This window comes from Triticum urartu, chromosome 2 (genome assembly GCF_003073215.2).
Source record: "Triticum urartu cultivar G1812 chromosome 2, Tu2.1, whole genome shotgun sequence".
NCBI classification, from domain to species: domain Eukaryota; kingdom Viridiplantae; phylum Streptophyta; class Magnoliopsida; order Poales; family Poaceae; genus Triticum; species Triticum urartu.
The window spans coordinates 425,787,706-425,798,376 of record NC_053023.1 but is presented as its reverse complement, the minus strand read 5'-3'; the positions used below and the strand labels follow the sequence as shown (position 1 = coordinate 425,798,376).

The 10,671-nt window shown below is 50.2% G+C and overlaps 1 protein-coding gene across 1 annotated transcript; it reads left to right on the top strand.

The window, feature by feature from the left end:
• Positions 1-6,398: 6,398 nt before the first annotated feature.
• LOC125537658 lies at positions 6,399-8,648 on the top strand. The gene is made up of 3 exons (XM_048700976.1): positions 6,399-6,860; positions 7,934-8,017; positions 8,112-8,648. The coding sequence occupies exons 1-3, from the start codon at positions 6,719-6,721 to the stop codon at positions 8,441-8,443; spliced, it is 558 nt and encodes a 185-aa protein (XP_048556933.1). The 5' UTR covers positions 6,399-6,718; the 3' UTR covers positions 8,444-8,648.
• The last annotated feature ends 2,023 nt before the right edge of the window (positions 8,649-10,671 follow it).

The following is a 10,671-nucleotide window of genomic DNA, read 5'->3' as shown; positions in this document are numbered from 1 at the left end:
GATATCACAACACAACTCTACAAATAAAAAATAAGTCATACAAGCATCATATTACAAGCCAGGGGCCTCGAGGGCTCGAATACAAGAGCTCGATCATAGACAAGTCAGCGGAAGCAACAATATCTGAGTACAGACATAAGTTAAACAAGTTTGCCTTAAGAAGGCTAGCACAAACTGGGATACAGCTCGAAAGAGGCGCAGGCCTCCTGCCTGGGATCCTCCTAACTACTCCTGGTCGTCGTCAGCGGGCATCACGTAGTAGTAGGCACCTCCGGTGTAGTAGGAGTCGTCGTCGACGGTGGCGTCTGGCTCCTGGGCTCCAACATCTGGTTGCGACAACCAGGTAGAAGGGATAGGGGGAAAAGAGGGAGAAAGCAACCGTGAGTACTCATCCAAAGTACTCGCAAGCAAGAAGCTACACTACATATGCATGGGTAAATGTGTAAAGGGCCATATCGGTGGACTGAACTGCAGAAAGCCAGAATAAGAGGGGGATAGCTAATCCTTTCGAAGACTACGCTTCTGGCAGCCTCCGTCTTGCAACATGTAGAAGAGAGTAGACTGAAGACCTCCAAGTAGCATCGTATAGCATAATCCTAACCGATGATCCTCCCCTCGTCGCCCTGTGAGAGAGCGACCACCGGTTGTATCTGGCACTTGGAAGGGTGTGTTTTATTAAGTATCCGGTTCTAGTTGTCATAAGGTCAAGATACAACTCCAAGTCGTCCTGTTACCGAAGATCACGGCTATTCGAATAGATTAACTTCCCTGCAGGGGTGCACCACATACCCCAACATGCTCGATCCCATTTGGCCGGACACACTTTCCTGGGTCATGCCCGGCCTCGGAAGATCAACACGTCGCAGCCCCACCTAGGCACAACAGAGAGGTCAGCACGCCGGTCTAAACCTAAGCGCACAGGGGTCTGGGCCCATCGCCCTTAGCACACCTGCACGTTGCGTACGCGGCCGGAAGCAGAACTAGCCCCCTTAATACAAGAGCAGGCTTACGTTCCAATCCGGCGCGCGCCACTCAGTCGCTGACGTCACGAAGGCTTCGGCTGATACCACGACGTCGGGATACCCATAACTACTCCCGCGTAGATGGTTAGTGCGCATAGACCAAATGGCCAGACTCAGATCAAATACCCAGATCTCGTTAAGCGTGTTAAGTATCCGCGAACGCCGACCAGGGCCAGGCCCACCTCTCTCCTAGGTGGTTGGAACCTGCCCTGCCGCTCCGCCTCAAAACTCCACTCGCGGGTGCTCCTCAAGCCGACCCATCTTTAGTCACCACATGTATCATGTATAAAGTATATAGTATATACCCGTGATCAACTCCCGAGTGATCACGGCCCGATAGTATAGCAAGGCAGACGGACAAGAATGTAGGGCCACAGATGGAAATACTAGCATCCTATACTAAGCATTAGGATTGCAGGTAAAGGTAACAACAGTAGTAGCAAGGACAGGCTATGCATCAGTATAGGATTAACGAGAAGCAGTAACATGCTACACTACTCTAATGCAAGCAGTATAGAGAAGAGTAGGCGATATCTGGTGATCAAAGGGGGGGCTTGCCTGGTTGCTCTGGCAAGAGAGAGGGGTCGTCAACTCCGTAGTCGTACTGGGTAGCAGCGGCGTCGGTCCCGGTGTCTAGCGAGAGAAGATGGGGGAGAAACAATAAATATTTAAGCAAATAGATGCATAGCGATGCATGACATGACAAGTATCGGTGCTAGGGGTGCCCTAACGCGGTATTAGGTGATACCGGTGAAGGGGGATAACATCCGGGAAAGTATCCCCGGTGTTTCGCGTTTTCGGACAGACGAACCGGAGGGGGAAAGTTACGTGTTCGCTATGCTAGGGAAGCGTGGCGGATAAACGGGCTGCGTATCCGGATTCGTCTCATCGTTCTGAGCAACTTTCATGTTGAAAATAATTTAATCCGAGTTACGGATTAAAAGATATGATTTTCTAAAGATTTTATTAATTTCTGAAATTTAATTAATTATGTAATTAATTCGAAAATGAATTAATGACATCAGCATGATATCATGCTGACATCAGCAGTCAACAGAGTTGACTTGGTCAACCTGACCAGTGGGTCCCACTGGTCAGTGACACATTTTTAATTAAACAATTTAATTAATTTAATCAAAATTAATTAGTGGGTGGGCCCCACTGTCATACTAATTAGTTAGCTAATTAACAGTAGTTAATTAGGTTAACTAATCATTAGGTTAATTATTCTTATTTGGTTAATTTAATCAGAATTAATTAAGTTAATTAATTGGTTAATTAATTAATTAATTTCATTATTTATTTATTTAATTTAATTTTTTTTTGTTCTGGGCGTGGGCCCCATTCGTCATAGGCCCCAGGGGGCCAAACAGGGGAGGGCGCTACTGGTAACGGGCGCAGGGGCGCCCGACAGGGGCCAACCCGGGCGCTGGCCTCGGGCGAGACCAGCGGCGCGTCGGGGCCAGTCCGGCCACCGGCGGCAAGGCAGCAGCAACTCCGGCGAGGCGGGGCAGCGCTCCCGGGGCGAGCGGTGGTGGTTACGGGCGCCGGGCGTGGTGAACGGGACAGCGCGGGAGGCGGCTTGGCGCGACGCGGCGGCTCCAACGAGCAGTGGCGAGGGAACAAGGCCCAGCACGGCAGCAGCAGCTAGGTGCAAGGGGGGCACAGCGGGGCGCCGGCCGGCTATGGGAGCGCGCGAGCGGGCACAGGGGAGGAGGGCGCGCGCGGGTGGCGCGTCCGGTCACGCAGATGGCCGACGCGAGCAGGGCGCGGCGCAGGGGAGGCGTTCGGGGCGCGGTGAGTTTGGCCCGGCGCGGTGGACGGCCGACAGGCGCGCACGGCGTCGGGGGTGACCGCAGGCGCGGGCGCGGGCGAGGCCACGCACGAGCGGGCGAGCGCGGGGCTGCAGCGGGGTTGTGCCGGGGCGCACGGGCGCGCGCGAGGTTGAGCGGGCGCGGCCGAGCCGGTGCGGGGCAGCACGGCCTCCGCAGCGGAGCAGCAGCAGCAGGGCTTCACGGCGGAGGGAGAGCGGCGGCAGGGGGCGGCCAAGGCGAATCCGGCGGGGCGTGCGTGTACGAGGACAGGGGGAGAGGAGGCCGGGGGCCTCACCGCGGATCCGTAGGGACTGGGGCAGCGGGGGTCGAGGCGGAGAGATGGGGACGGTGCGGCGAAGAGGATGCAGGCCGGTGGGGAGGTCCGGCGAGGTGGAGGTGGTGCTCCGGTGGGGGGGGCGCCGGGGACGGCGACGCGCGTCGGGGCGATGTCGTCGGGGGGGCCGTTCCCCTCGATCCGATCTGGATCGGGGAGGAGGGGGGAGCGACTGGGGGGAAGGGGGCGAGTGGGTGACGGGGTGGGGTTAGGGTTTCCCCCTGGTGGGGGGTTATGGAGGGGAGGTAGCGGGCCGGCCGGCTGGGCCTGGGGCTGGCCCAGTTGGGCCACGGCCCAGGGAGGGGGGGGCTTTCTCCTTTTTTTTGTTAGTTTAGTTTTTTTTTCTTTTATTTATTTTCCTTTTCTGTCTTTATTTATTTTAAAATACTTAGGCAGTCTATAAAATTGTGTTTATTACACCATATTGACCTATGTAAAATATGGCATCTCCCGAACACTTTTGTTTTAAATTTTGAAAAACTTCTATTGTTTGCTTTGATTTTGAAATTTGAATTCGAATGGGATTGAATCATCGCGAGGTTTACAACAGTAAGAGTGGTGACGAGGCATCATTAGCAGAGGTTACTGTAGCTTGATTATCCGGGCGTTACAGGCACTCCCAAAACAGATGCTTCGAGGATTCAAGGCTTCGAATGCACAACTAGCAGAAGTACTCGTTCTTCCAGCCACGGCGTTGGAGCTTGTCGTTGCACCACAACCTGTTTTGTAGCATAAGCCATGCAAATATCTTGATCTTCTCGGGGGCCCAAGAGCTCCATATGATCTTGCCGAAAATCGAGGACGTCATGCCCTGGAACTGCAACCGATAAGCTGATCTAGCTGAGTATTCGCCCGTCCGCTCGAGGGTCCATCTGATGGAGTCGGGGGTGCCCGTATGCAATTCGCCGGCTGCGCCATGAAGCCGTCTATGCAGGACCAGGACGTCGTGGATCAGATGTTCAGTACGACCATGGGTTAGGTCTTTGATCCAGGTGTCGTCCGCGAGAGCCACCTTCACCGTCCTGCTCTTTCTCCGGGCATGAAGGACCAGCCGCGGGAATTGCTGGGCGAGCGTTCCTGGCCCCATCCAGTGGGAGTGCCAGAAGGACGCCGACGCGCCGTCCCCGATGCTAACCGAGGTTGCCGCCGTGAAGAGGAGAGGTCGTCGCCGTTGCAAGGCAGGACCGAGCCCACCCATGGGCGCTCAGGGTGGCGCCATGCGAGCCAGGGCCAGCGCAGGCAAAGAGCACGTCCAAACCGTGAGAGGTCAGGGACTCCCAGGCCTCCATTTTCCGTTGGAGTGCAAACCGCTGCCCAGCTAACTTTGCAGCTTGCGCCGGAGATTTCCTCATCTTGCTTCCAAAGGAAACGACGGTGACACATGTCTATTTCTTTCAAGATCTTTTTTGGCACCCTCAGCACGGTGAGCACAAAAGTAGGCATGGCGAGGACGCAGCGGACCAGCACGCGCCGTCGCGCGATGTGGATTAGGTTCCTCTTCCAGCCCGCCAGCCGGGCCTTGATCCTATCGATGATGAACTGCAGGTGCACTAGCCGAAGCCGGTCGGTGATGAGTGGCAGGCCCAGGTATTTGATCGGGAAAGGGGCGATTGAGCCGCCAAAATTGTGCAGCACACGTGCGAGGTCTATGTCGTTGCAGCTGACCGGCGATGCCGTGGATTTTTCGGTGTTTATGCATAACCCTGTAGCGCGTCTGAATTGGCGTAGGATGCCCAGTAGAGAGTCGACCTCCTGACGGGTTGGGTTGGTGAAGACAACTGCATCGTCGGCGTAGAGACTAACCCTGAGCTTCAGCTCGCGGCCTGGTATCTGTTGTAGGAATTTTTGCTCAACCGCCTTCGCCAATAGGTGGTGCAGAGGTTCTATGGCGAGAATGAAGAGAAACGGTGAGAGCGGGTCGCCCTGGCGAAGACCGCGGCGGTGAGCAAAGTGGTGGCCCAACACCCCATTCAAAGAGACCGCCGAGGACGCCGAGGAGAGGAGCAGGGCCACCCAATCTCGCCAGCGCGCGCTAAACCCGAGCTGCTGCAACAACTCTAGCAAGTAGTCCAACGAGACCGTGTCGAACGCCTTCTCGATGTCGAGCTTCATGAGCAGTGCCGGCGTTTTGCGACGGTGGAGGTGACGAATGGTGTTTTGCACGTAGAGATAGCTACCATGGATGCATTTGGTTTTGAGGAATGTCGTTTGCGCCGGAGAAATGATAGTGTGGATCACCTTTGCCAGCCTCATGGAAAGGAACTTGGAGATTAGCTTTGCCATCGAATGGATCAGGCTAATCGGGCAATGCAATTTCAAGTGCTCATATTGAATTATACGCTGATGCTCTCATCCATGAGATCCTAGCGGTAAAGACTGACGCCGAGAGGATAAAGATGGGGAATTTGAACGCAAATAAACATGAGACATATCATGGCGCGCGGTGTGGGCATCCGGACGTGACGATAATGCTGCATCTTTGCGCGTACTCACATCACATGGTGGCGTTGAAAAGGCAGCAGGACTGCTGAAATGTGGGAGCTGGAGCTGTTGGGTGAATTCACAAGTCACAGCTGCGAAGCCGAAAAAGAGTTGAAGGGGCTTGAAATTATTGTTAGTGGCGTAGTGCTGTCCCAGTAGCGCCCTACGTAGACGTAGAAGGAGCCGCTATCAGTTTCTTGATATTGTTTCCCGCACGTGTTTCTCCAATAGTATTAGGTAGGCGCAAGAACAAGTGTAGACGAGCGGAGCCTCCTGCCATTTCTATTCCACAACCAGTGATCATGCATGTGCATGCAGGCACGCATGACGACAATCAGAGAAGGAAATGGAGTGTTACGGGAATGATAAAAAAAGGGGAACAAAAGTGAAGTAAAAGCACACCAAATGTGCGTGTGGGGAGCATCACCTAAGGCACACACAAAGGATCGGCACCGGCGCGCAACGCACGCAAGCAGGCATCGAGCCATACGAAATAATTGGACAGGGTCGACCACCATAGTAGTATTTGGTAGTTAGCGCTCCTCCCAACTGGCATTCGTACGTACTGCTGTATGGAGTACGCGGCCGCCCGCTGTCAAATAATACCTGTTCAAATCCTTCCTTGGCCATGGCATGCCAAATCAGCCGGCTCGTAAGTGGGCCCCCACGTCCAGTCCCGTACTCTCGGAGGGAAGGGAAGCGCCACGCCAATGCCATTGGCATCCATCATCCCACCACGCCACGCGCACGCGCTACACACGGCGGCACGATCGCCCCCCTCCCCTACCGTACCGACTTCCCTTCCTTCCTCCTCGCACGCGCACGCGCACGCGCCGCGGGACACCGGGACAGGACAACGCGTCCGTCCCTCCCGGAGCAACTTCCCCTGCCTGCCTCTCTCCCTCTCCTTCTTCCTCCCCTGCCTCCCAATGCTCAGTACAAAATCTCGACTACTTGCTTTTCTCTTTCGCGCGCGCCGTCAGAAACTGCCTCCGCAGGAGGGAGGAGAGGAGGGGGTGTTGTGCCGTGGTCGATACTCTGAAGATTGATTCCGGTCCGCCGGCAACATGAGGTTCAGGATCCGGAAGAAGCCTGCGTCCGCGCCGCCGGACGCTTCTTCCACGGCCGCCGTGCCGGACACCGCGGCCGGCGGCGGCCGGGCGACGATCAGTATCGTCGCTAGCCCAGATCGCTACGGCACAGAGAATGGTACGTAGGTCATCTTCTGCGGAAACCGTTACTTTCTTCATTTCCGTTCAATCTTGGACCGACCACAAAGATTGATTCGATTCAAAGATTGATTCTTCTTCTAGTGCTTCCCTTTTCTGTTTATAACTAATCAATCTTGGACCGACCACAAAGAATTTAGTGGGACGGCTGCTTGCTCCCACGAAATTAACTAAGTTATCCTGCCACACTCAGGGATTGGTTGGGTTGAGAATCAGAATTGAATTATGCTAACTGTATAGTCGGTTCTTGTCTCGTTCGGCGTTCGATTAGGATGATCAGGAAGATCAATGCAATCAGTACCTCCCATCAGATTTATTCATTCCTGCGCATGCTAGGTGCACCTACCATGCCATGTGGTAGCTAGGCAACATACCTCTGAATGCGATTGTGATGGGTCGCACTCACACAGTATCGGAGCTAATGCCTTTCGGACGGATGAGTCCTGTCCTGCTGCCATTTTCATCTCATGTCCTACTCTTTTGCTCCATCAGGTACTAGTACTATGCTGGCTTCTTGAAATCTACAACATACAGTAACATCAAACTAATGTTACCGTCAAAAGGCAAGGCATGATATGATCAATGGTCAAAGAAAGTTTCAACAGGAAGTCAAATATGAAGCTCCACAATCAAACTTTTCTCCATAAAAAATACTGCAAAGTTAATCATCAGGACACATTTTTTTTTGTATCTGAATACGAATAAAGCTAGCTTTCGCCTTTCACTTTTTCTGGCCAAACGTCTTAATCTGAAAAAGGCTAATTATTTGACTTGTTAAATATCATCGATCAGTGTTATTGCCTATAGGCCACAACAGTGGTTTCTCATGGTTTTATTTCGCGCTTCTTGTTCTTCCATGCCTCATCGTTAACTGAAGTTACAGTTAAAAGACTAGACTACTACTGTAGTAGTTTGCTTCTAATGAAATGCTCCTTTGCTCTAGTAGTTTAATTGAATTAATGACAATTGGAAAAAAACTGGAGAAGATAATATTTTCAGTCCTAGGATCATAACATCAACCATTGATCCATTCACTACTGATTGTTACGCCAGGAGGAAGCAGAGATGAGTCGTTCTTCGAGGCAAGGCCGTGGTTAGACTCGGACAGTGAAGATGATTTCCAAAGCGTGAGAGGAGGTAAAACATCATATTTTCTTGTTTTTTTTAATGAATGGTATGATTGGTGTCAACTTCTAACATCCTAACATCTCTGTTCATCCGGATCCTCAAGACTTCACTCCTTCAAGAGGTAGCACACCAGATCACCAGACGCAAACATCATTCGCAGCGCGGATATCTGCGGACATTCCTTCGCTGACAGAGAAGAAGCAGAGGCTCCTTGAGCTGCTACAGGAAAAGCAGCAGTACGATGACGAGCATGATGCCACTACTGATGCCGGTAGCGAGACAGGGAACAACATTCATGCTGAAGAACATCTGAATCCTTCTGGGAAAGTAGGGAAAGCAAAGAAGCCAGCCAAGCCAGGTTGCTTCGCTTGCTCTGCTTGGAAGCTTAGCTTCAAGTGCTGCCGGAAGAAGAAGAAAGAGCAGAAGGATTTGTGAGTTAGTTCTCAGGTGTTGGATTTTGACTTCTTGAAAAATATTATCGCAAGAGAGCTGGTACATGTATATACCTTTTTTGGGGGTGAATGAAATACCGCAACTAGAAGAAGTATGAGGAGTGTGGAGTGGCCTGTTCAATAGTGGCATGAATAGTGAAACAATTATGCAGGGTAAAATATATAGCATACATGATTACTTCCTGTTTTGTCATTAGTGATTTCGTTGGATCTGAATAATTCTTCTGGACCATGAACTTAGAATTTGTCAAGCAAGGTTTATGGACCCCTCTTTTCTCCATGATTTCTCAGGCTAGGCCAGGTCACGTAATGTCCTTGTGATTTGTGGGCTAATTAGGTGGCATAATGTTGAAACTAACTGGGGACTGCACTCAAGTCCTTTCAACCAGTTTATGTGGCAAGTGATGTATGTTCTCTAAAGTTTTGACAACAGCTTTGATGGCCTCGACCTTTCAAACAAACTAGAATTACGAAAAAAAACCTTTTGCATTATAGTTCCAGCGGAGCTGACAATCAGTAATATTTCTGCGTAGATATCAGTACGTTAAAGAGATCAGTATATCTCTGTGGTATTTTGGCCAAACCAAAAAGGGTTAAGCAAATGCATAATTTGCCTGGAGTTTAAGTTTTAATCAGGCAGAAGCACATGATGTGTCTTGCAATAGACAGACGGTCAGTACAATCATTTCAGCAAAGAGAGTACCGCTCCATCATGGGATTTTGTGATTCTTATGGAAATATCTGAAAATCCCACTCCTCTCTATTTCTCAACATAGCTATATGTAGACACATATTGGCCTAATGGGCCATATTTAACTCACTCACACGCACACACAAAATATTCAATACTCCCACTCAAGATGGGTGGTAGATATTTATCAACCTCATCTTGTTACATGCCGACTTGAAATTTTTTTTATGAAACAAAACCACTTTATTAATTCGAAATAACAGTGACATCGTCTATTAGGAGAGATACAATTTCACTCATGGGCTCCTCAAACCAATCATTGTTTAGAAACTTTAGCCAATCTAGCAAGCTCAAGAACAACCTTATTAGCATCCCTGTTACAATGTTCAAAACTACTAAGAGGAAAATCACAAGCTATACAATAGCAATCGTCGAAAACTGCCGCCGCTGCTCCCGTCGAACGTCCTCCATTCTTCATAGTACCAACGACTTCCAAATTATCAAAGTTAATAAGTAGGCGATTGTAACCCGCCCTTTGTGCAAGAGAAAAACCAAATCTTAGCACTAAAGTTTTGGCAGTCAGGACATCAACACACCAATCAATATTCCAATTAACCCCAAAAATAAATTTCCCGCTAGCGTCTTTTAGGACTACACTCGCTGAGCCCCTAAGCAAGTCTTAATCAAAAGATGCATCTTCATTAAGTCTTGATCAAAAGATCCAGTCGGAAATCTGATCCCTCCTATTTATGCCCCCACCTATCCCATCAGTTTACTCTAAGAAAACTCCGGCCCCATCACATGTTCTGAGAGAGAACTTCATCTCCTTGTGTTGATTTCAAAGAGATTTCTACTCCAACCATTCAAGCCAATCCTTTGAGATCTAATCCTCTCTTAATTTCCACTCCTACTTCTCTAATCGAATAGCCATACCTTGAGAGAATTTAAGTGTCGAGGGGATTAACTTTTGAAGCACAAAAGTAAGGGATTCATCACCAAGCTATCTCTATATTGTTACTTTTGGAGGGTGTGTGCCTCCTCGACTGGCTCGGTGCTTGGAAGTCTTCTAGTTTGTGAAGAACCCAAGAAATTTGTAAGGGCTTGGAGATCGCCTACTTTGTGAAGATCTACCCTAGTGAAACTAGTTCTTCATGGGCTTACGCCATGGTGGAATAGGTTGGTTTCTCCTTCATGGATCCTTCATGGGCGAGTGTCCTCACCATTCCTTTGTGGAATATCGCAACCAAGATCCTTGTGATCTTAGACCCTTCATGAATCAAAGGCTCCATCAACGTGGATATGTAAGATAGCGCCCACTATCCAAACCATGGGAAAGAACTTCACTGACCAATTTGTGTTTGTGTATCTCTAACTCTACTTGTTTACTTTCACTTGCATATCTTTACTTTCCGCTGCCTCTACTCTTACAGACTTGCATGTGTAGGGTGCTTTATAGATTGCCAGAAGAGCCTAAAATTGCCAAGGAAAGAAAATTTGGAAAAAGAGTCCATATTTTGGCT

Bases quoted from the DNA above. Each gene is read 5' to 3' on its own strand.
- LOC125537658 (XM_048700976.1), top strand. From the start codon at position 6,719: ATGAGGTTCAGGATCCGGAAGAAGCCTGCGTCCGCGCCGCCGGACGCT. The intron at 6,861-7,933 runs GTACGTAGGTCA...TTGTTACGCCAG, and splicing joins TCGCTACGGCACAGAGAATG to GAGGAAGCAGAGATGAGTCG. The intron at 8,018-8,111 runs GTAAAACATCAT...CGGATCCTCAAG, and splicing joins TTTCCAAAGCGTGAGAGGAG to ACTTCACTCCTTCAAGAGGT.